Source organism: Eumetopias jubatus, unplaced genomic scaffold, assembly GCF_037043125.1.
Source record: "Eumetopias jubatus isolate StellerSeaLion01/CBP00866 unplaced genomic scaffold, mEumJub1_p1.0 scaffold_9, whole genome shotgun sequence".
In the NCBI taxonomy this organism is placed as follows: domain Eukaryota; kingdom Metazoa; phylum Chordata; class Mammalia; order Carnivora; family Otariidae; genus Eumetopias; species Eumetopias jubatus.
This window is the reverse complement of record NW_028274815.1, coordinates 50,130,244-50,156,637: the sequence shown is the minus strand read 5'-3', so window position 1 is coordinate 50,156,637 and position 26,394 is coordinate 50,130,244. Positions and strand designations below refer to the sequence as shown.

The 26,394-nt window shown below is 38.7% G+C and overlaps 1 protein-coding gene across 4 annotated transcripts in view; it reads left to right on the top strand.

Moving 5' to 3' along the window:
* Window positions 1–828: 828 nt before the first annotated feature.
* Window positions 829–26,394, top strand: part of ALMS1 (ALMS1 centrosome and basal body associated protein) — a 208,625-nt gene continuing 183,059 nt past the window's right edge. For all 4 annotated transcript variants that reach the window (XM_088026459.1, XM_028116263.2, XM_088026458.1 and 1 more), the window contains exon 1: window positions 829–1,138. In XM_088026459.1, coding sequence (XP_087882585.1) covers window positions 839–1,138 — 300 coding nt within the window. In that variant the 5' untranslated portion in view covers window positions 829–838. The remainder of the gene's footprint in view (window positions 1,139–26,394) is intronic.

Genomic DNA, 26,394 nt, shown 5'->3' with positions numbered 1-26,394 from the left:
TGTGTGATGGCCTCTTATCATTTTATAGAGGCTCAGTCACACAGCTTTAAGTGGCAATGTCAGGATTCAAACTTCTACTTTTTTCTGATTCCAAGCGTCCGGTTCTTTTTTTTTTTCCTTTTAAGATTTTATTTATTTATTTGACAGAGAGAGAGACACAGGGAGAGAGGGAACACAAGCAGGGGGAGTGGGAGAGGGAGAAGCAGGCCTCTCGCCGAGCAGAGAGCGCGATGCGGGGCTCGATCCCAGGACGCTGGGATCATGACCAGAGCGGAAGGCAGACGTTTAACGACTGAGTCACCGAGGCGCCCCAAGCGTGGGGTTCTTAACCTCTCTACCGCCCCAGACATTTTTCACTGCTGGGTTCAAGTGCCCATCATACAGCCTGTCGCCTAGCAGGCACTCAACCTTTAAAAATTAAGTTTGCAAGTTTGATTATCATAGGTTTGTCCTAGGGTCTGATCTCCCCTCGGTGCATGGGCAAAATTCAGCTTTGGCCTTGCTCAGTCGAACACTAAATTCTCCCCTCCCTCGAGAGGAGCCCAGTCCGGGTTTATTGTGAGCTTTCAGTACTGTGAGCGAGATCCCAGCGAGTGACGAGGGTGACGCCCCTCCCTCGCCAGCCCCCGCCACACCTCCGGCCTCCGCGGGGCGTCCTTAGCAACGCGCGCTTTCACTCCCTGCCCCGCCCAGTTCGTTCTGCGCCGAGCCCCGCGCGAGGCGGTGGCGGTCTTTGCGCCTGCGCGCGGCTGCAACCGCCTGTCAGCTCTCCTCCCCTCCCCTCCCTCCCCTTTCCCCTCTCCCCCTCCTCCTCTGCCTCCTAGAGCGAGACACCAATATGGAGCCTGAAGACCTACCATGGCCCGGCGAGCTCGAGGAGGAGGAGGAGACGGAAGAGGCGGAGGAGCGGGAGAACCTGGACTCTGACGAGGTGGTGATGGTGGAGGAGGTGGAGGAAGAGGAGAGGCGGGAACTGGATTCGCACTTTAACTACGAGAGCCAGCCTCGGGAGAGTACGGACGAAGAGGACGACGAAGAGGCCAAGGCCTGGCTGCAGGCGCACCCCGAACGTCCTTTGCGTCCGTCGTCGCTCTCGAGGCACCGCTACTCGGAGGACAAGCGGACCCGCCCGGAGAAGGTGAGCCGGGCCGGGGAGAGATGGGGGCTGCAGTCGGGCAACGGTGACGGGGCGTCTTTGCGCGCTCAGCCTGCTCTCTGCCCCGCTGCCTCCTGCTCGCTGCAGCCCACGGTGCCGGACAGATAATAAGCGCGCTTTTAAAGGCTTGTTGGGGCCGTCTCGCGTCCTGGGCCTCCACTCTTTCCCAGGTTCTGGCAGACTACGCCAAGTCTCCCATTCTTTATGGCAAAGACCTTTCTTGTTTCCCCCTCTCTGTGGGTCCCGGGCCTTTTGAATTACACCAGCTGTTCCGAGAGTCCTTATTCCCAGCGGGTGTGGGTTAAGCAACGCTTTGGGGAGGAGGTGGAGCTCCTCGTACCCGGCTGGAGGGGAAAAGGGCGTTTGTAGGAGTGGAGAGAGTGGTTCTCCAGGGACTCCCTTGGGGAGACAGATTAGTATGCCTGAAGGGCAGGACTCTCCTTGAGGGACTACAGTGGATTATGGACAGTACATGATTAGTCTCCAGAGGCTCCTCACCTGTATTACCTCTCCGGACCCTTGTTTGTAGCAATAAAGGGGAGTCCCCCGTAGGTAGCAGAAGGCTTATGCTGCAGCTCCAGTCTGGAAAACTAGAAAGCACAAGGTAGTACACAAGGGAGAAAGAGTTGATTTTATGGTCAGCTCCTGAAGACCATTTTGAAAATAACTACATTTAATTCATTAGCTTTTCAGGGAGGAAAAAAAAAAAAGGTTTGCTATTCAATTTGAATATCAAATCATCAGACATTTATTAAGTTTCTGTTTTGTGCAGGGCACGTCGTGGGGACCAAAAGAAGCCTAGTGTTTATTGTCTAGGACTGCTCTATAGACAAGATATAAACTGTGCAGAGTGAACAAAGTACAAGTGAAAAGACAGAGAAGAGACTTTTTTTTTTTAAAGATTTTATTTATTTATTTGAGAGAGAGAGAGAATGAGAGGGAAGAGGGTCAGAGGGAGAAGCAGACTCCCTCCTGAGCAGGGAGCCCGATGCGGGACTCGATCCCGGGACTCCATCCCGGGACTCCAGGATCATGACCTGAGCCGAAGGCAGTCGCTTAACCAACTGAGCCACCCAGGCGCCCGAGAAGAGACTTTTTATAGACCTGTGCTGTTCAGCACAGCCATCACTAGCCACATGTGGCTCTTTGCATCTTATTTAGTTAAAATGAAATAAAATTAAAAATTCAGTGCCTCTGTTGTACTAACCACTTTTTTTTTTTTTAGAGATTTTATTTATTTGACAGAGAAAGACACAACGAGAGAGGGAACACAAGCAGGGGGAGTGGGAGAGGGAGAAGCAGGCTTCCCGCCCAGCAGGGGGCCTGACGCAGGGCTTGATCCCAGGACCCCAGGATCATGACCTGAGCCGAAGGCAGACGCCCAACGACTGAGCCACCCAGGCGCCCCTGTACTAACCACTTTTTAAGTGCTCAGTAGCCACACTTGACTAGTGGCATTATTGGACAGTGCAGATATAGAATAGTTCTATCATCACAGAAAGTTCTTTTGGACTTTAATCCTATAGACTGTTGATCATTAAAGAGTAATAGTTATTGTTTTGCCTGGTAAATATTCCATTGGGCACTTAATTCATTGAACATTCACCATGGGCATTCACAGTGTCATGCTGGATGCTGAGGAATCTTGGTGAACCCAAACATTTTTTTTTTTAACCTCTGCCTTTCTAGTGTTCAGGTAAGAAGAAGGCAGACAAAATTTAGTTGGCCACATAAATAAGAGTAAAACTGATATGTGCTAATATACTTTGAAAGCATACGGTAAGGGAATCTGACCTTGTTAGCGAAGCTGGCAAAAGCTTCCCAGTGGAAGTTCTGATAGAGCTAACGTCTGACGAAAAAGGTTAACTAGACAAAGGGAAGAGAAAATCTCCCAGTTGAGGGAAAGGCACGTGGAAAGGTGCTGTTGGAGAGAACATGGCATTTCCAGGGAACCAAAGGCCAATGGATAAAGGCTTTATCTCTGGAGCTTTGGAACTGTTTAAATGGAATTGTTAAATTTGGGAAATGTTTAAAACATTTTCAATGATAAGATGTGTGTTTCAAAAAGATCACTTTGTTGCAGAGTGGAGAACAGCTTTGACAGCAGGATGGGGTGGGAAGTAGCAGTAAGTCAGGGATGCTAATTATTAAGCCATTGCAGCATTGCCAGGCAAAAGATGGTAATATTTTGGAACCAGAAAGTGTTGGTGGATATAGAAAAAAGTAGACTGATTCAAGAAATATTTAAGAGGTAGGGGCACCTGGGTGGTTCAGTTGCTTAAGCGTCAGCCTTCGGCCCAGGTCATGATCTCCAGGTCCTGGGATTGAGCCCCATGTCCGGGGAGGGGGTGGGGATGGGGGGGTGGGTATCTACTCAGCAGGGAGTCTGCTTCTCTGTCTCTCCCTCCCCCTCTGCTCCTCCTCCCTGCTCATTCTCGTTCTCTCTAATAAATTAAAAACATATATAAGAGGTGAAATCATCACACTTATACATTAATTTTACATTATTACTACACTAATGGATTAAATGTGGAACATGAAGGCAACAACGTGTCTGGGTGTTAGATTATTCAGTGAATGGTTGTGTCAAACATTGAGATATGGCCAGGATAATGGTGGGAGCGATGGAGAGAGGGGTTGATGGGATTGGCTGAGATGAGTGTGAAGATTATAAGATTGGTTCTGGAGATAAGAGGAGAAGTCTAGGTTTGGAAATTTCAAGTTGTAAGTTATCTGCATAGAGACCATAATTAAAGCCATGCTTGTGGGTGAGGTCTCCTTTTATTTTGTTCTATGACTTCTTGTTTGAATAACTATTAGTATTTTAAATTTATATCTCTAAGCCTAGAGGAAGAGCATATTAAACCACTTTAACTCTTATTAGAGCCAATGTGAAAAATTATTATCCTATTTTTTCCCCCCTTGGTTAAATGATTTTATTTAAAAGGCACTTACCACAGGAAAACAGCACCATAATTCCACCTAATTGAACTCTAAATCTAAAATAAAGCAATGTAAGAGAAGGAATGATTCAAGACAAATGATCAAATCAAATTAAATAGCAGTTTATTTAAATTAAATTAATTAACATACAGTACATTATCAGTTTCCGAGGTAGAGGTCAGTGATTCATCAGTCTTATATAACATCCAGTGCTCATTACATCACTGGCCCTCTGTAATGTCCATCACCCAGTTGCCCCATCCCTTCAACTCCCTCCCCTCCAGCAACCCTCAGTTTGTTTCCTATGATTAAGAATCTCTTATGGTTTGTCTCCCTATTATCCCATTTTTTTTTAAAGATTTTTTTTTAACTATTTATTTGACAGAGAGAGAGACAGACAGTGAGAGAGAGAACACAAGCAGGGGGAGTGGGAGACGGAGAAGTAGCCCCCCCCCATGCGGGCCTCGATCCCAGGACCCTGGGATCATGACCTGAGCCGCCCAGGCGCCCCTCCCTATTATCCCATTTAACAGTAATCTATGTGTAATAAAAACCTTGCTTCTTAGAGCCCAGTGTTTTTTCCCCCCAGAAGTGTGGGGTGGTTTTTTTTTTTGTTTGTTTTGTTTTGTTTTCTACTTTTATTTATTTATTTTTAAAGATTTATTTATTTGACAGAGAGAGACACAGCGAGAGAGGGAACACAAGCAGGGGAAGTGGGAGAGGGAGAAGCAGGCTTCCGCCGAACAGGGCGCCCGATGTGGGGCTTGATCCCAGGACCCTGGGACCATGACCCAAGCCGAAGGCAGACGCTTAACGACTGAGCCACCCAGGCACCCCTTGTTTTGTTTTTTTTTTAAGAGAAATGAGATATGATATTTTCCCTGTTTACCTTGGAGAATACATGAAGGTGTTCTGTAGTGAAGGTAGTTTTTTTTTTTTTTTTTAAGATTTTATTTATTTATTCATGAGAGACATAGAGAGAGAGAGAGGCAGAGGGAGAAGCAGGCTCCCAAGGAGCAGGGAGCCTGATGCGGGACTCGATCCCAGGACTCTGGGATCATGACCTGAGCCGAAGGCAGACGCTTAACCATCTGAGCCACCCAGGCGCCCTGTAGTGAAGGTAGTTTTAAGATGATAATAAAGAGTATTAAGATTTTTTTGCTTTAGTTCACTGACATTAAAATTTACTGGCATAAGTTGGAAAGTGTTTAAAGGAGAAACTTTAATATGTGTCTTGCTAGACGTTTATGTACTATAAAATCTTATTTTTTTTAAAGATTTCTCTATTCATTTGAGAGCGAGAGTGCATTTGAGAGAGAGAGCATGCAAAAGCGCACTTACACAAGTGCAGGGAGGGACAGAGGGAGAGGGAGAGAGTCTTAGACTCCACAGTGAGCATGGAGCCTGACCTGGGGCTGGATCTCAGGATCCTGAGATCATGATCTGAGCTGAAACCAAGAGTCCTTCCATTGCTTAACCAACTGCACCATTTAAAGATGAGAGACGATGGACTCTGAAAAACAAACTGAGGGTTCTAGAGGGAGGGGGTGGGGAGATGGGTTAACCTGGTGATGGGTATTAAAGAGGGCACGTTCTGCGTGGAGCACTGGGTGTTACACGCAAACAATGAATCATGGAACACTACATCAAAAACTAATGATGTGGGCGCCTGGGTGGCTCAGATGGTTAAGCATCTGCCTTCGGCTCAGGTCATGATCCCAGGGTCCTGGGATCGAGTCCCACATCGGGCTCCCTGCTCAGCGGGGAGCCTGCTTCTCCCTCTGCTTCTCTCTCTCTCTCTCTCTCTCTCATGAATAAATAAAATCTTTAAAAAAAAAAAACTAATGATGTAATGTATGGTGATTAACATAACATAAAAAAAAAAGATGAGTTTGTTGTGTAGTATTTAAGGCAGTGTATTAAAAGGATGAGACCAAGTGATAGGAAACATTAATTCAGTCTAGTCTCAAGTTAAATGACAAAATAGTAAGAATTTGCTTCACTCATGTTATCTTGTACTAGATCATAAGGATGTACTAATGGTAATGTATAAGATAGTGATTAAGTTTGTAGTCCTGTTCCTGAGACTGAGCTAAGGCATGGGACTGTGTAAGTTCAGAGCAAAATGTGCCCAGCCTTACAACCAAGTCTTAATTTTAAGAGTTCAGGGAAGTGAGTGGTTCAGTCTTTACTGTGTTGGCCTTAACACTGGTCCCTGCAGACCATTCAACATGGATCATTTCAAACACCTCTTAAAATTCCTGAATTTAAATTTCTGAGCTGTGCTAGGGAAAATAATTTGGTTATGTGGATTGGTATTACCAGAAATTCTTGGTCTCCAACTTTTAACTGTGTCATCAACAGTCTTTGGAAATCTTTGTATGTTTCTTCCTTCAGCTTCTTACACATCTTCACTCTTTTATCTTCTAGCCCTTGCGGATGTTCAACACCCTCCCATCAGCTTATCATTTCATAGAAGAGAACACAGGCCTGAACCCCTTCTTCACCTTTCTGCCCCATCTCCAAATTTGTCCACAGTGTATACTTTATCTTTTTTGAACTGTTAATACAAATTTTATTCTTAATATTAATCCTTTCTTGTTTTCCTAGGATAAAAACTATGCCGTAGTGTGTTTTTCTCTTAAGGAATTACTGGGTTTTAGTTGCAGATATTTTATAAATGATTATGGTTTTAAGTTTAAAAACATTGTTTTCTTAACCTGTCTTTGTCAAATTTAGCATCATTATTATACCATTTTCATACAAAGTACTGGAAGGATTTTTATTTTTCTATACCCTGAAACAGTTTGAGTAATATAAGAATTTTTCTTGCATGTTTGAAAAATAATCACTAATGAAACTACTTTGCCTTTGGGTTCCTTTTAGGGTTTGGTTTATATAGACTTACTTTTCTTGGTTAATTTTGGTCATTTATGATTTTTGTAGAAAATTATTTCAGCAAGAATTTCCTGTTAATTATAATGGAGTGCTACACAGTATTCTTTACTTTTTCCATTGCATCTGTAGTTATTTCCATTTCTCATTCTTGATTTTATGCAATTATGTTTTATTTTTCTCTTGATCTAAGGATTTATTTATTTTGCTTTTTCAATGAAGGAAACAGCTCTTGGATTTAAGTTTAATTCTATTGCTTTTCATCATTTAATACATTAATTTCAGTTTTCATCTTTTACTGTTTCCGTATATTTTTATTTTCCTTAAATGCTTTGTTTAAATGCTTAGTTGGCTTATTTAAAAACATTTTCAACAGGTTTATTGAGATATAATTCATATACAATTTATCCTTAATTTAAAGTACATAATTCAGTGGTTTTCAGTATATTAATAGATATGTGCAACCATCATTACAGTCAATTTTAGAACATTTTTGTCATCTCAAAAAATACCTCCAAACCCTGGACATTTTAGGTATCCCCTCATCTTCCATTCCCCTAATCAACTGTTAATCTAATCAACTTTTTTTCTCTGTTTAGATTTGCCTGTTCTGGGCATTTAATATAAAAGGAATAATATGTCTTTTTTGACCAGCTTCTTTCACTTAGCATAAAGTTTTCAGGAAACATCCATGTATATAGCATGGATCAGTACTTTATTCCTTTTTGTGGCTGAATAATATTCCATTGTATGGATATATTTTATTTGTTTATTAATTCATCAGTTGAATATTTGGGTTTTTTCTACCTTTTGGCTATTATGAATAATGTTGTAAACATTTGTGTACAAGTTTTTGCATACATGTTTTCATTTCTATTGGGTGTATATCTAGGAGTGGAATTGCTGGACATGTAGTTTAACCTTTGAGGAACTGCCAGACTGTTTCCCAAAATGGCTGCACTATTTTACATTCCTACAATCAGTGTATGAAAGTTCCAATTTCTTTACATCTTTGTCAGCACTTATTATCTTTTTTTTTAAGATTTTATTTATTTATTTGTCAGAAAGTGAGAGAGAGAGAACGAGCAGGGGGAGCAGCAGGCAGAGGGAGAAGCAGGCTCCCCGCTGAGCAAGGAGCCTGATGCGGGACTTGATCCCAGGACTCTGGGATCATGACCTGAGCTGATGGCAGACGGTTAACCCACTGAGCCACCCAGGTGTCCCTGACTTTTTTTTTTTAATATTTTATTTATTTGAGAGAGAGAGAGAGAGAGAGTGTGTGTGCAAGTGAGTGCACGAACAGTGGGGAGGAGCAGAGGGAGGGGGAGAAGCAGACTCCCTGCTGAGCAGGGAGCCAGTTGGGGGGGTGACCCATCCCAGGACCCTGAGATCATGACCTGAGCAGAAGGCAGATGCTCAACTGCCTGAGCCACCCAGGTGCTGCATAATTATCTAACTTTTTGACTGTAGCCATCCTGGTGGATGTGACATGGTATCTCATTGTGGTTTTGATTTGCATTTCCCTGATGGCTTGTGATACTGAGCATCTTTTCTTGTGCTTATTGGCCATTTGTATATCTTCTTTGGTGAAATGTCCATTCAGGTCCTTTGCTCATTTTTATTTCAGTCATTTGTCTATTTGCTGTTGAGTTGTAAGAATTCCTTATATAGTCTTCATATTTTCCACAGTGTGAATTTAAAATTCCCTTATAAGGTGTCTGATTTGCAGTATTTTCTCCCAGTCTGTGGGTTGTCTTTTCACATTCTTGATAGTGTTCTTTGAAGCACAAAAGTTTTTATTTTTGATGAAGTCTAATTTATCTTTTTGTTGTTGTTGTCGTTGTTTATCTTGTCTTAGAAACTGTTGCTGAATGTGAAGTCATAAAAATTTACCCCTCTGTTTTCTCTAATAGTTGTATAGCTTTTGCTCTTACATTTAGATTTTTGATCAGTTTTGAGTTATTTTTGTATGTGGTGTGAGGAAAGTGTTCAGCTTCATTCTTTGATGTTGCTACTCAGTTGTCCCAGCACCATTTGTTGAGGACGCTATTCTTTCCAATTGAAAGGTCTTAGCACGCTTGTTGAAAATCAGTTGGCAGTTGATGTATGGGTTTACTTCTGGACTCTCAGTTCTATTCCATTATCCTATATGTCCAGCTTTATGCCGTGGTACACTTTTTTGATTACCATTGCTTTGTAGTAAGTTTTGAAATGAGGATGTGTGAGTCCTCCAACTTTGTTCTTCTTTTTCAAGATTTTTTAGCTATTCTAGGTCCCTTGCAGTTCTATATGAATTTTAGGATCAGTTTGTCAGTTTCAACAAAGAAGCCAGCTGGTATTTTGATAGGAATTGCATTGAATCTATAGATCAGTTTTGGAGTATTGCCATCTTAGCAACACTTGGTCTTCTGATCCATGAACATAGGATATCTTTCCATTTATTTAGATCTTTTGAAAATAAATTCAGTACTGTTTTGTACTTTACAGGGTATAAGTTTGACACTTTTTTCCTTAAATTCTAAGTTTTTTATTCTTTTTGGTGCTATTGTAAGTAGATTTTTTTTTTAATTTCATTTTTGGATTGTTCATTGCAAGTGTATAAAAAGACAATTGATTTTTGTATGTTCATTTTGTCTCCTGCAATTTTGCTGAACTTGTTTATTAGTCCTAATAGATTGTTAGTGGACTTCATAGGATTTTCTATATATAAGACCATGTCACATGTGAATACATAGAGTTTCATTCTTCTTTTCCAATCTGAATGCTTTTTACTTTTTCTTGCCTAATTTCCTTGGATAGAATTTCCAGCATAATGTTGAATAGAATTAGTAAAAATGGATATCCTCGTCTTATTCCTGACCTTGGGGGAAAGCATCCAATTTTTTCACTGAAAGTAGGATGTTAGTTGTAGGTTTTTCATAGGTTACCTTATCAGACTGATGAAATTTCTTTCTGTTCCTAGTTTATGGAGTATTGTTTATCATGAAAGGTATTAGATTTTGTCGAATTATTCTATTATTTGGCATATTAATTGATATTAGATTGTTAAGCCAAGCATGCATTCTGAGGATAATTTACTTCATCATGGTGTATAAATATTTTACATGTAGTAGGATACAGGAACATAAACACACACACACACACACACACACACACACACACACTAATTTACTAGTATTTTTTTAAAAGAATTTTTGCATCTATAGTCCCAAGATAATGGTGTATAGTTTTTTTTGTGATGTTTTTGTCTGGTTTAGTATCCAGGTAATACTGGCTTCATAAAATGAGTTGAAAGTGTTCTTTCTGTTTGTTAAGGATTGGCATTATTAATTTTTTGACTGTTTAATAGATTATACCATATTGGTCTGGGCTTTTCTTTTGGGAAAGTATTTTAATTACTAATTGACTCTTTCCTTGCTATATGTCTCTTCAGATTTTCTGTTTCTTCTTGGATCAGTTTCAGTAATTTGTGTTTTCTAGGTGTTTGTCCATTTTTTCCAAGTTATCAAATTTCCTAACATATAGTTTTTCATAGTATTTCCTTATAATTATTTGTATTTCTTTAAGATTGGTAATGAAGTTCCCCTTTAATTTCTGATTTTAAGTAATATGAGTACTGTCTTTTTTCTTTGGTGAGTCTGGCTAAAGGATTTTCAATTTTGGGAATATTTTCAAAGACCCAACTTTTGGTTTCATTGATTTTTCATTATTCTCTATTTCATTTCTTTCTTTTTTTTTTAAGATTTTTATTTATTTGTCAGAGAGCGCGAGCACAAGCAGGGGGAGCGGCAGAGGGAGAGGCAGAAGCAGGCTCCCCGCTGAGAAAGGAGCCCCATGTGGGACTCGATCCCAGGACCCCAGGGACCATGGCCTGAGCCGAAGGCAGATGCTTAACTGAGCCACCCCAGCGTCCCTATTTCATTTATTTCTATTTTAGTCTTATTTTCTTCCTTCTGCTTTCTTTGGGTTTAGGTTTCTCTTTTTTAGTTTAAGGTGCATGGGTAGGCTATTGATTGAGATCTTTGTTCTATTTGTAATGTACACATTTGTAGCTATAGCTTTTCCTCTCAGCACTGCTTTAGCTGCAGTCCATAATTTTGGTATGTAGTATTTTTGTTATCAGCAAAATATTTGAAAATTCTCTTTGCGAGTTCTTTTTTTGACTTGTTGATTATTTAAGAGTCTGTTGCTTAATTTCCACCCATTTGTGAATTTACTCAATTTCCTTTTGTTACCAATTTCTGCCTTTATTCTGTTTTATTTGGAGAATAAACTTTTCATGTTTTCAATTATTAAAAAATCTCAAGGCTTGTTTTATGGCCCAACATATGGTCTATCCTGGAGAATGTTCCATGGGTGCTTGAGAGGAATGCATATTCTGCTGCTCTGGGAGGGAAATGTCCTATTATATTTGTAGATCTATTTTGTTTATGGTGGCATTCACATCTTATATTTCCTTGTTGGTCTTTTGTCAAGTTGGCTATCCCTTTTTTATTTATTTTTCATTTATTTTTTTATTTTTTAAAGATTTTATTTATTTATTTGAGAGAGAGAATGAGAGAGAGCACGAGAGGGAAGAGGGTCAGAGGGAGAAGCAGACTCCCCGCTGAGCAGGGAGCCCGATGTGGGACTCGATCCTGGGACTCCAGGATCATGACCTGAGCCGAAGGCAGTCGCTTAAACAACTGAGCAACCCAGGCGCCCTATCCTTTTTTTAAAGTAGACTTTTTGGGAGCAGTTTTTTTACAGAAAAATTAAGCAGAAGATACAGAATTCCTATATATTCCCTCCCCCTCCCCATTTTTCCTATTATTAACATGTCATACTAGTGTGGTACATTTGTTACAATTAGTAAGCCAATATTGATACATTATTTTTAATTAACGTCCATAGTTCACATTAGGGTTCACTCTTGATATGTTCTATGGATTTTGACAAAAGTATAATGTCATATATCCACTATTACAGTATCGTACACGATAGTTTCACTGCTTTAAAAATCCCCTGTGCTGTACCACTTTATCCTTCCCTCTCTTCCTCTGAAACCCTAGTAACGACTGATATTTTTACTGTCTCCATAGTTTTTGCCTTTTCCAGAAAATCATGTAGTTAGAATCATACAGTATGTAGCCTTTTCAGAATGACTTCTTTCACTTAGCAATATGCATTTAAGTTTCCTCCATGTCTTTTTACAGTTTGATAGCTCTTTTTTTTCTCCTTGACTTTTTTTTTTTATTGTGGTAAAATAGCATAACATAAAATTTACCATTTTAACCACTTTTAAGTGGCATTACACATTTATTGTGTAACCACCACCATCATCCATCTCCAGAACTTTTTTTATCTTTCCAAACTGAAATTTCAACATCTCTGCCATATCTGAGTCTGGTTCTCATGCTTGGTCTGTCCCATCAGACTGATTTTGTTTGTTTTTGCCTTTTAGTATGTCTTTTAATTTTTTGTTCAAAGTCAGATATTTACTGAATGAATATGATATGAAAGGAACTGAAGTAAATAGGCCTTTAGTGTGAAGTTTTATATTTATCTGGCTAGAGGTAAGATTGTGTTTGCTGTTTGCTGTAGCTTTACTAGTTAGGGGCTAAAATTTCCTCTGATGACTTGTTTTTGTCTTCTGTGTTACCTTTGTGTTTCTCTAAGGATTTATTCTTAAATAAGATCTGAGATGTGCTTTCAGTTCTATTCCCCTATTATTATCAGGAGCCCTATTGATGCAGCAAGGTGTGTGTGGGGGGGAAGTGTTCTGTAGTCCTATTATTAGGTCTCAGTCTCCCCCCTCCTCCCTGGCTGCGATATTATTAGGTCTCAGTCTCCCCCCTCCTCCCTGGCTGCGATTTTCACTGGGGTTTTCATTGTCTGCCTCTTAAGTGAGACAGGAAGGCTAAAAGGGGGCTGGAGTTGGATATTTATTTATGCCCATGTTGAAGGCCAGAGCAAGCTGGAGTTAGTTATTTCCCTTCCCCTAGGTCTCTTAGTTTCTGGTAAAACCCAAGTAGGTTAGGCTGTGGTAAAATAGTTTCTTTTGAGGGCAGGCCTTATTAAGAACAGAACAGAATGCTCATGTATATTTCAGAATGGCTACTTTCCCTCTGCCCCCTGCAGATTCTGGTTCTAGACCATTACAATAAATTGAATATTTCAGTAAAGCAAGTTGAAAGGAATTTTTTGTTTGCGCAGTACACATAAAAGTTATGTTTACATTACACTGTAGTCTGTTATGTGTGCAATAGCATTATGTCTAAAACAACAATGTATACACCTTAATTAAATACTTTAGTGCTAAAAAATGCTAACCATCATCTGAGCTTCTAGCAAGTTGTAATCTTTGCTGGTAGAGAGTCTTGCCGTGATGTTGATAACTGCTGACTGATCAGGGTGGTGGTTGCTTAAGGCTGGTGTGGCTGTGGCAATTCCTTAAAATAAGACAACAGTGAAGTTTCCGACATTGATTGTTGGCTTCATGAACAATTTCTCTGTAGCATGTGATGGTATTTCATAGCATTTTACCCACAGTAGAACTTTTTTTTAAAAGATTTATTTATTTTGAGAGAGAGAGGGAGAGCGAGAGAAGGGGGGAGGGGCAGAGCGAAAGGGGAAGAGAGAACCTCAAGTAGATTCCCTGCTGAGTTCAGATCCCAATGCGGGGTTCCATCTCATGACCCTGAGATCATGACCTGAGCCGAAATCAAGAGTTGAATGCTTAACCAACTGAGCCACCCAGGCACCCCTCCACAGTAGAATTTCTTTCAGAATTGAAGTCAGTCCTCTCAAACCCTTGCCATTACAAGGTTATATAATATTTTAAATCCTTTGTTGTCATTCCAACAGTCTTCATCAGCATCATCACAAAGAGTAAATTCCATCTCAAGAATTTTCTTTTCCTGTTCATAAGAATCAACTCCTCATCCATTAAAGTTTTATCATGAGATTGTAGCAATTTGGTCACATCTTCAGGCTCTACTTCTAATTCTAGTTCTTTGACTATTTGCATCATATCTGCAGTTACTTCTTCCACTGGTCTTGAACCCTCACAGTCATGCATGAGGGTTGGAATCAACTTCTTTCAAACTCCTGTTCATGTTGAAAATTTGACCTCTTCCCGTGAATCATGAATGTTCTTAATGTCATCTAGAATGATGAATCCTTTCCAGAAGGTTTTCAATTTAGTTTTTCCAGATCCATCAGAGGAATCTCTATCTATGGCAGCTATAGTCTTATGAAATGTGTTTCTTTAATAATAAGACTTGAAAGTCCAAATGATTCCTTGATCCATGGGCTGCAGAATGGATGTTGTGCTAGTAGGCATGAAAACATTAGTCTTATTGTACATCTTCATCAAGGGTCTTGGGTGAGCAGGTGCAATGTCAATGAGTGGTAATATTTTGAAAGGAATCTTTTTTTTTTCCCTGAGCAGTAAGTGCCAACAGTGGGCTTAAAATATTTATTAAACCATGTTGTAAATAGATGTACTGTCATCCAGGCTTTGTGTTTTCACTTATAGAGTCCAGGCAGAGGAGATTTAGCATAATTCTTTTTTTTTTTAAGATTTGATTTATTTATTTGTCAGAGAGAGGGAGAGAGAGAGAGAGAGAGAGTACAAGCATGGGGAGCGGCAGGCAGAGGGAGAAGCAGGCTCCCTGCTGAGGAAGGAGCCCGATGTAGGACCCGATCCCAGGACCCTGGGATCATGATCTGAGCCGAAGGCAGACACTTAACCGACTGAGCCACCCAGGCATCCCAGACTTAGCATAATTGTTAAAGGCCCTAGGATTTTCAAAATGATAAATGAGCATTGGCTTCAACTTAAAGTCACCAGCTGCATTAGTCCCTAACTAGAGTCAGCCTGTCCTTTGAAGCTTTGAAGCCAGGTGTTGACTTCTTTCTAGCTATGAAAGTCCTAGATAGCATCTTTTCCAACATAAGGCTGCTTTGTCTACATTGAAAATCTGCTGTTTAGTATAGCTGCCTTCATTAATTATCTTAGCTAGGTCTTCTGGATAACTTGCTGCACCTTCTACATCAGAACTTGCTGCTTTACCTTACACTTTTGTTATGGAGATGGCTTTTTTCCTTAAATCTCATGAACCATCCTCTGCTAGTGTCAGACTTTTCTGCAGCATTCTCACCTCTCTCAACCTTCATACAATTGAAGAGTTAATGCCTTGCTCTGGATTAGTCTCTGGCTTATGGGAATGCTAGATTGTATGCTAAGAGTATGTTTAGTTTTGTAAGAAACTGTCAAACTGTCTTCCAAAGTGACTGTACCCTTTTGCATTCCCATCATCATTCAGTAATGAATCAGAGTTCCTGTTACTCTGTACTCTGAGCCACATTTGGTGTCGTCAGTGTTTGGGATTTTGGTCATTCTAGTAGGTGTATAGTGATGATCTCATTATTTTAATTTACAGTTCCCTAGTGATAATATGATGTTGAGCATCTTCTCATGTTCTTGTTTTCCAGAAGTATATCTCTTTTGATGAAGTATCTGTTTAGATCTATTGACCGTTTTCTAATTGGGTTGTTTGTTTTTTGTATCATTGAATTTTAAGGGTTGTATATTTTGGTTTATAGTCCTTTATCAAATGTCTTTTACAAATATTTTTTCCTAGTCTGGCTTGTTTTTTCATTCTTTTGACATTGTCTTTCATAGAACAGAAGTTTTTAATTTTAATGAGTCCAATTTATTATTTCTTTCAAGGATTGTTCCTTTGGTGTTGTGCCTAAAAATTCATCATCATACCCAAGATCATCTAGGTTTTCTCCTATATTATCTTCTATGAGTTTTATAGTTTTTATAATTTCCAAGTTTGTGTTTACATCTATGATTGATTTTGAGTTAAATTTTGTGAAGCATGTGAAATCGGTATCTAGATTCATTTCTTTGCTTGCGAATGTCTAGTTGTTCCAGCACCATTTGTTAAAAAGACTGTTTTTGTTCCATTATATTGCCTTTGTTCTCTGTCAAAGATTAGTTGACCATATTTATCTGGGTCTATTTATGAGCTTTGTTGTGTTACGGTGATCTATTTGTTCTTTTGCCAATACTACACTGTCTTTTTTTTTTTAAGATTTTATTTATTTATTTGACAGAGAGAGAGAGAGACAGGGAGAGAGGGAACACAAGCAGGGGGCGTGGGAGAGGGAGAAGCAGGCTCCCCGCAGAGCACGGAGCCAGATGTGGGACTCGATCCCAGGACCCGGGGATCGTGACCTGAGCTGAAAGCAGATGCTTAATGACTGAGCCACCCAGGCGCCCAATACTACATGATCTTGATTGCTATAGCTTTATAGTGAGTCATGAAGTCAGGTAATATCAGCTCTCCCACCTTGTCTTTAATTTTGTGTTGGCTGTTCTGGGTCTTTTGCCTTTCCTTATAAACTTTAAATCAGTTTGTCAATACCCACAACATAATTTGCTTAGAATTTTGGTTGTGATTGGAATTGTGTTGAATCTATACATCATGTTGAGAGGAATTGACCAGTATTGAGTCTTCCAAACCATGGACATGGTAATTAGTTCCTCCTTGATTTCTTTCATCAGAGTTTTATAGTTTGCCTCATATAGAGTTTGTACGTATTTGGTTAAATTTATACCTAAGTGCTTTAATTTGGGGGATGCTAATGTAAATCGTATTTTTTTTTAAATTTCAGATTCCGGTTGTTCATTGTTGGTATATAGGAAAAGTGATTGACTTTTGCTCTGTTTTTTTAATGCCCAAGAATCATTCGTAGGGGACGCCTGGATGGCTCAGTTGGTTAAGCAGCTGCCTTCGGCTTGGATCATGATCCTGGGGTCCTGGGATTGAGTCCTGCGTCAGGCTCCCCACTCAGCAGGGAGTCTGCTTCTCCCTCTGCCTGCCACTCCTGCTTATGCTCTCTCTCTGACAAATAAATAAATAAAATCTTTAAAAAAATCATTTATAGAATATCCACTTTTTTGAAAATGGAGTATTGGAGTCTAATTGTTGAATTGTCCATTTTCCTTCATTTCTTTCAGTTTTTACTGGGGGCTCTGGTGTGAGGTGCATATGGGTTTTTAATATGCATTCTTGGTAGATTGTTTTATCATTGTGAAATGTTCCTGTTTATCTTGAGTACTTTTTTTTAATATGTTTTTTAAAAAAATATTTTAAAATTTTAATTCCAGTATAGTTAATATACAGTATTACACCTGTTTTAGGTGTACAGTATAATGATTCAACAATTCTATACATTACTCAGTGCTCTTCACGATTAGTATGCTCTTAATCCCCTTCCCCTATTTCATACACTATTTGTGGATGGTGTAAGAAAGTGGTCCAGTTTCATTCTTTTGCATGTAGCTGTCCAGTTTTCCCAACACCTTTGTTGATATTCTTGCCTCCTTTGTCAAACATTAACTGATCATATAATCGATTTATATTTTTATTAATATTATATTATTTCTGGTGTCTCTGTTTTGTTCCATTGATCTATGTATTGTTTTTTTTTGTTGTTGGTTTTTTGTTTTTTGGTCTTTTTGGTGCCAGTACCATACTGTTTTGATTTTTATAGCTTTGCAGTATATCTTGAAATCTGGGATTGTGATACCTCCAGTTTTGTTTTTCTTTTTCAAGATTGCTTTGGCTGTTTGGGGTCTTTTGTGGTTCCATACAAATTTTAGGATTATTTGTTCTAGTTCTGTGAAAGATGTTGCTGATATTTTGATGGGGAGTGCATTAAATCTGTAGATTTCTTTGGGTAGTATGGACATTTTAACAGTACTGGTTCTTCTAATCCATGAGCATGGAATATCTTTCCATTTGTGTTGTCTTCAATTTCTTTCATCAGTGTTTTTTTTTTTTAAGTTTTTTTTTTAATTTTTTTTGACAGAGACAGTGAGAGAGAGAGAACACAAGCAGGGGGAGTGGGAGAGGGAGAAGCTGGTTTCCTGGGGATCAGGGAGCCCGATGCAGGGCTCGATCCCAGGACCCTGGGATTATGACCTGAGCCCAAGGCAAACGCTTAAGGACTGAGCCACCCAGGCGCCCCCAGTGTTTTATAGTTTTCAGAGTACCAAGTCTTTTACCTCCTTGGTTAAATTTATTCTTAGGCATTTTATTATGTTTTAATATGTTTCATCTTGATATTACTATAGCCACTTTACCTCTTTTTTATTATTTGCAGAGTAAATCTTTTTTATCTATCCTTTAATTTTCAGCCTGTTTGTCTTTTTGGGCCTAAAGTGTGTCTCCTATAGACAGCATACAGTTGAATCTTCTTTTTCATGAAGTCTAACACAACATATGCCTTTGATTGGATTATTTAGTTCACTCACATTTAGTGTTATTGATATGTTTGGATTTATTTCTATTTAACTTTTTATTTTCTGTATGTCTCATGTCTGTTTTGTTCCTTTAGTCCTTCTTGTATTGCCACCTTTTGTATTAAGTAGATAATTTTCTCTTATTCTAATTTTTTAAAATTACAATTCTTGAGTTATTTTTAGGGCTGACAGTATGCATATTAACTTATCAGAATCTGCTTCAGATTCATTAGGACTTAGTTCCAATAACATATAGAAACTTTATGCCCATATAGGTCCATTCTCTATCCCTTTTAAATGCTATTACTGTGAGGCATGGGTCTATATGTGTTACATACTCAACAATACATTGTTATAGTTAAAACTTCAAGAAGAATCTGGCAGAAGGGAGAATAACAATTATATATTTGTAGAGACTGATATATATTATCCTTATTTTCCCTTTTTTACACTCATTTCTTCCCTTTTGTGTTATTATCTGGTGTCATTTCCTTACTCCATTGTGACTCTATTCCTGTTATCTCCTTTGTGCTGTCATTATCAAATGTATTTCTGTCTTATAGCCCAACAATACAATTATATATATGTATTGTTTCATATGGTTGCTTTTTATTTTTATTTTTTTGAAGATTTTATTTATTTATGTGAGACAGAGAGAGCACAAGTGGGGAGGAAGATCAGAGGGAGAGGGAGAAGCAGATTCCCCGCTGAGCAGGGAACCTGACACAGGACTCTGTCCCAGGACCCTGAGATAATGATCTGAGCCGAAGGCAGACTCCCAGCTGATTGAGCCACTCAGGTGCCCATACAGTTGCTTTTTTAAATCAGTGAAAGGAAGAAGGGAAAAAAAATACACAGTTGTACTGTCTTTTGCAATTATCTGTAAAATTACTTTGATTGGCTCTTTTTGTTGTTTTCCATAAATTTGAATTACTCACTGGTGTCACTTGCTTTCATCCTGAAGAACTTCCCTTAGTATTTCCTGTAAAACCAGATTGTGATCAACAAATCTGTTTTATCTGGGGCTTCAATTTTTTTCTTTTTCTTTTTTTTTTAACTTTTATTATTTATTTATTTTTAAGTTAACATATAATGTATTATTGGTTTTGTTGACTGTTTCCTTTGCTGTGCAAAAGCTTTTTATCTTGATGAAGTCCCAGTAGTTCATTTTTGCCTTTGTTTCCCTTGCCTTTGGAGACGTGTCTAGCAAGAAGTTGCTGCGGTCAAGGTCAAGAGGTTGCTGCCTGTGTTCTCCACTAGGATTTTGGTGGATTCCTTTCTTACATTTAGGTCTTTCATTCATTTTGAGTCTATTTTTGTGTATGATGTAAGGAAATGGTCCAGTTTCATTCTTCTGCATATGGCTCTCCAATTTTCCCAACACCATTTGTTGAAAAGACTGTCTTTTTTCCATTGGACATTCTTTCCTGCCTTGTCGAAGATTTGTTGACCATAGAGTTGAGGGTCCATTTCTGGGCTCTCTATTCTGTTCCATTGATCTATGTGTCTCTTTTTGTGCCCGTACCATACTGTCTTGATGATTACAGCTTTGTAATAGAGCTTGAAGACCGGGATTATGATACCATCAGCTTTGGCTTTCTTTTTCAATATTCCTTTGGCTATTCAGGGTCTTTTCTGGTTCCACACAAATTTTAGGACTATTTGTTCCAGCTCTGTGATGAAAGTTGATGGTATTTTGATAGGGATTGCATTGAATGTATAGATTGCTCTAGGTAGCATAGACATATTCACAATATTTGTTCTTCCAGTCATTGAACATGGAACATTTTTCCATTTCTTTGTGTCTTCCTCAATTTTTCATGAGTGTTCTGTAGTTTTCTGAGTACAGATCCTTTGCCTCTTTGATTAGGTTTATTCCTAGATACCCTATGGTTTTGGGTGCAATTGTAAATGGGATCAACTCCTTAATTTCTCTTTCTTCTGTTTCATTGTTAGTGTATAGAAATGCAACTGAGTTGTAGCAATTTTGGAATGGAGTCTTTTGGGTTTTCCACATAGAGTATCATGTCATTTGCGAAGAGTGAGAGTTTGACTTCTTCTTTGCCAATTTGGATGCCTTTTATTTCTTTTTGTTGTCTGATTGCTGAGGCTAGGACTTCTAGCACTATGTTGAACAGCAGTGGTGATTGTAGACATCCCTGCTGTGCTTCTGACCTTAGGGGAAAAGCTCTGTTTTTCCCCATTGAGAATGATATTCGCTGTGGGCTTTTTGTAAATGGCTTTTATGATATTGAGGTATGTTCCCGCTACCCCTACACTGTGAAGAGTTTTAATCAAGAAAGGAAGCTGTACTTTGTCAAATGCTTTTTCAGCATCTACTAAGAGGATTATATGGCTCTTGTCCTTTCTTTTATTAATGTAATGTATCACATTGATTGATTTGTGGATGTTGAACCACCCTTCCAGCCCAGGAATAAATCCCACTTTTTTCGTGGTGAATAATCCTTTTAATGTACTGTTGGATCCCACTGGCTAGTATCTTGGTGAGAATTTTTGCATCCATGTTCATCAGGGAAATTGGTTTGTAATGTTCCTTTTTTCGTGGGATCTTTGTCTGGTTTTGGGATCAAGGTAATGCTGGACTCATGGAAAGAGTTTGGAAGTTTTCCTTCCATTTTGATTTTTTGGAACAGTTTCAGAATTAATTCTTCTTTAAATGTTTGTTAGAATTCCCTTGGGAAGCCATCTGCCCTGGGCTCTTGTTTGTTGGGAGATTTTTGATTACTACTTCAGTTTCCTTGCTGGTTATGAGTCTGTTCAGGTTTTCTTTTTCTTCCTGTTTCAGTTTGAGTAGTTTATACGTCTCTAGGAATGCATCAATTTCTTCCAGATTGCCTAATTTGTTGGCATATCCTTCCTCATAATATATTCTTATAATTGTTTGTATTTCTTCTGTGTTGTTGGTTGCGATCCCTCCTCTTTCATTTATAATTTTTTTTTTTAATTTGGGTCCTTTTTCTTTTTGATAAGTCTCACCAGGGGTTTATCAATCTAAATTCTTTCAAAAACCAGCTTCTAGTTTCGTTGATCTGTTCTGCTGTTCTTTTGTTTCTGTTTCATTGATTTCTGCTCTAATCTTTATTATTTCTCTTCTCCTGCTGGGTTTAGGCTTTATTTGCTGTTCTTTCTCCAGCTCCTTTAGGTGTAGGGTTAAGTTGTGTATTTGAGACTTTTCTTGTTTCTTGAGAAAGGCTTGTATTGCTGTATACTTCCCTCTTAGGACCATGTTTGCTGCATCCCAGAGATTTTGAACAGTTGTGTTTTCATTTTCATTTGTTTCCATGAATTTTTAAAGTTATTCTTTAATTTCCTGGTTGACCCATTCATTCTTTAGTAGGATGCTCTTTAGTTTCCATGTATTTGAGTTGTTTCCAAATTTCCTCTTGTGATTGAGTTCAGGTTTCAAAGCATTGTGGTCTGAAAATATGCAGGGAATGATCCCAGTCTTTTGGTACCGGTTGAGACCTGATTTGTGATCCAGGATGTGATCTATTCTGGAGAATGTTCCATGTGCACTAGAGAAGAATGTGTATTCTGTTGCTTTAGGTTGGAATGCTCTGAATATTTCTGTGAAGTCCATCTGGTCCAGTGTGTCACTGAAAGCCCTTGTTTCCTTGTTGATCTTCTGCTTAGATGATCTATCTATTGCAGTGAGTAGGGTGTTAAAGTCCCCTATTATTATTCTATCAGTGTGTTTCTTTAATTTTGTTATTAATTGGTTTATATAATTGGCTGCTCCCATGTTAGGGACATAAATATTTACAATTGCTAGATCTTCTTTTTGGATAGACCCTTTAATTATGATATAACGTCTTTCCTCATTTTTTATTACAGTCTTTGGCTTAAAATCTAATTTGTCTGCTATAAGGATTGCTACCCCAGCTTTCTTTTGGTGTCCATTAACATGGTAAATGGTTTTCCACCCTCTCACTTTGAATCTGGAGGTGTCTTTGGGTCTAAAATGAGTCTCTTGCAGACAGGATATTGATGAGTCTTGTTTTTTATCCAGTCTGATACCCTGTGTCTTTTGATTGGGACTTTTAGCCTATTTACATTCAGAATAACTATTGAAAGATAAGAATTTAGTGCCATTGTATTACCTTTAAAGTCACTGTTTCTGTATATTATCTCTGTTCCTTTCTGGTCTTTGTTACTTTTGGGTTCTCTCTTTGCTTAAAGGATCCCCTTTAATATTTCTTGCAGGGCAGGTTTAGTGGTCACAAATTATTTTATTTTATTTTTTTCATTACATCATGTGCCCTCCTTTATTAACATATAATGTACTATTTGTTTCATGAGTACAGGTCTGTGATTCATCAGTCTTACACAATACACAGCGCTCACTACAACATATACCCTCCCCAGTCTCCATCACTTAGCCACCCTATTCCCTCCAGCCCCCTCCACTCCAGCGACCCTCAGTTTGTTTCCTGAGATTAAGAGTCTCGTATGGTTTCTCTCCCTCTCTGGTTTCATCTTATTTCATTTTTCCTTCTCTTCCCCTATGATCCTCTGCTTGTTTCTCAAGTTCCACATATCCGTGAGATCATATGATAATTGTCTTTCTCTGACTTATTTTGCTTCACATGATATCCTCTAGTTCTATTCACGTTGTTGGTTTTTTTTTTGATGGCTGCATAATATTCCATTGTGTGTGTGTGTGTGTGTGTGTGTGTGTGTGTGTGTGTGTGTGTGTGTATCTTTATCCATTCATCTGTCGATGAACGTCTGGGTTCTTTCCATAGTTTGACTATTGTGGACATTGTTGCTATAAACATTCGGGTGCAGGTGCCCCTTTGGATTAGTACATTTGTATCTTTGGGGTAAATCTCTAGTAGTGCAATTGCTGGGTCGTAGGGTAGCTCTGTTTTCAACTTTTTGAGGAACCTCCATACTGTTTTCCTGAGTGGCTGCACCAGCTTGCATTCTCACACAAATTCTTTTAGTTTCTGTTTGTCCTGGAAGCTTTTTTAACTCTCCTTCTATTTTGAATGACTCCTAGCTGGATAAAGTATTCTTGGATGCATATTTTTCTCATTTAGCACTCTGAGTATATCATGCCAGTCCTTTCTGGCCTGGCACATCTCTGTGGATAGGTCTGCTGCCAGTCTGGTGTTTCTACCCTTATAGGTTATTGTCCCAAGCTGCTTTCGGGATTTTCGCTTTGTCTCTGAGATTTGCACGTTTCACTGTTATATGTCAAGGTGTTGAGCTATTTTTATTGATGTCGAGGGGGGTTCTCTGTGCCTCCTGGAGTTGAATGCCTGTTTCCTTCCCCAGGTTAGGGAAGTTCTCTACTATACTTTTTTCCAATATACCTCCTACCCCGTCCTTCTTTTCTCTTCTTCTGGGATCCCAATTCTAGTATTATTTTCCTTTATGGTATCACTTATCTCTCGAATTCTACCTTCGTGATCCAGTAGTTTATCTTTTCCTCAGCTTCTTTATTCTCCATCATTTGGTCTTCTATATCACTAATTCTTTCTTCTGCCTCATTTATCCTAGCAGTTAGAGCCTCCATTTTTTATTGCACCTCATTAATAGCCTTTTTGATTTTGACTTGATTAGATTTTAGTTCTTTAGTTTCTCCAGAAAGGGATTCTGTCTTCTATGCTCTTTTTCAAGCCCAGGTAGTATCTTTTTTTTGTTTTTTTTTAAAGATTTTATTTATTTGACAGAGAGAGACACAGCGAGAGAGGGAACACAAGCAGGGGGAGTGGGAGAGGGAGAAGCAGGCTTCCCGCCAAGCAGAGAGCCCGATGTGGGGCTCGATCCCAGGACCCTGGGACTATGACCTGAGCCGAAGGCAGATGCTTAATGACTGAGCCACCCAGGCGCCCCCCAGGTAGTATCTTTATAATCATTATTCTGAACTCTAGTTCTGACATCTTACTTATATCTTTACTGATTAGGTCCCTGGCAGTCAGTACTGCCTCTTGTTCTCTTTTTTGAGATGAGTTTTTTCCATTTTGTCTTTCTGTCTTGTAGAAAGTGGACTCGTTTCTATTTGTAGAGTTGCAGCTATTCTTTTTTTAGATCTCTGGTTGAGTTTGCAGGTGTTCAGAATGATATGATAGCTGTCTAGCTGAATTCCTGGGACCAGACGAAGCTAAGGTCTCCTACTCCTCCACCGCCTTGGACTATCTCTTGCTTTTTTTTTTTTTTTTTAATGTATGCCTTTACAGCTGTAAATTTCCCTTTAGCACTGCTTTTGCTGCATCCCATAAGTTCTGTTATTTTATATCTTCATATTCATTTGTGTCAAAGTTTTTTTTTATTTTCCCTTGTTTGTCGTATTGGTTTTTTAAAGAGTGTGGTGTTTAATTTCTGTGTATTTGTGGAAATTTCCAGTTTTTTCTGTGCTATTGATTTCTGGTTTCATTCCATTGTGATTGGAAAAGGCACTGCATGTCAGTCTTCTTGAGTTTGTTAAGACTTTTGTGGCCTAACATGTTCAAAATAAATAAATAAATCTAGCCTAAAGAATGTTCCATATGTACTTAAAAAAATGTATATTTTGCTGTTTTTAGGTGGATTGTTCTATACATATGTGTTAGGTCCAGTTGTTCTTTTTTTTTTTTTAAAGATTTTATTTATTTGAGAGAGAGAGAGAATGAGAGATAGAGAGCACGAGAGGGAAGAGGGTCAGAGGGAGAAGCAGACTCCCCGCTGAGCGGGGAGCCCGATGCGGGACTCAATCCTGGGACTCTAGGATCATGACCTGAGCCGAAGGCAGTCGCTTAACCAACTGAGCCACCCAGGCGCCCAGGTCCAGTTGTTCTATAGAGTTGTTCAGTTCCTCTATTTTCTTATTGTTCTTCTGTATGGTGGTTTTATGCATTATTGAAAGTTAGGTATTGAATCTTTTAATATATTGTGTTGCTGTGTATTTTTTCTCCCAGTCTTTAAAAATTTGCCTCATTGATTTGGGAGCTCTGGGGTTGTGTGTATAAATAGTTGTAATTGTTATATCTTCTTGGTGATTTGACCCTTTTGTGATTTTAATCTTTTTCGTCTGAATTTGTAATAGCTACTCCTGTGCTCTTTTGGTTACTATTTGCATGGAATATCCTTTTCCACCCTTTTTCTTTCAGCCTATATGTGTTCTTAGATCTTAAGTGTTTATCTCATAGGCAGCTTATATTTGGAAGACTACTGACCTTTAATATTAAAAACTTACTCAGGGAAGGGCTCTTTCAAACTGTTAATTTATACCAAAAAACATTTAATTTCAGATGAAGAGCTGATGACACCTGCTTAGTTTTGAAGCATTCATCTTAAGAATCCTTCTTCAAGTATTTGGGTTATATTCAGAGGCAATAGTGGAAAAGTTGATCAGACATATGGGAATGTATTAGAAATTAGTTTTCTTGATGACGTCTAAACAGGTGATAAAAATAGGAAGTCTGGGGAATGGATTTTTTAATAAGAATTTTTCTTTTAACATTTAATTTTAATTTTTAGGTTTTCTTTAAACTGATAAAAGTGAGGGGTAATGTTCGTTTTCTCACACATTGGGTTAGTTCTCAAAGTGCTAGTTTCTTAATATTTTATCATTCATTAGTTTCCTACAAATATTCTAATGAATTGAACTCTCTTTTTTATAAGCTGCTGTGAAGCATCTCTTCAAAGGCAAGACCCCTTGGTCCACAACCAACATTATTTAGCTGCAGTGACTAGCCATTTTGAACATTTATGTTGGCATTCTTTCCTGGAGGGCTCAAAGTAGACTGTGCCAGAACATTGGCTGTACTGTTACATATTTAAGGATTTCAGATTGCCAGAATGCATTTGAAAAACCTCTTGGAAGAATTGATATCTTAGAACTCTCTTTAGTTATTGAATAGATTTTAAATGAGCTGGCCTTTCTGTGACCAAAAACATATTGTTATAAGTTCTCTCAGTAAAAATGTTTTGTTAGTGTAGTGACAGTATTTTAAATCTGTAAAAAATCTGATGGCCTTGGATTTCCTTCAGAGGCTCTTTCACATTTGTGGTTATTAATATTTTGTTAGCGTTCGTCTTTTCTTGGCTTATAACTGCCTGTTTTACTTTTATAACTTCCCTTTTAATGGAC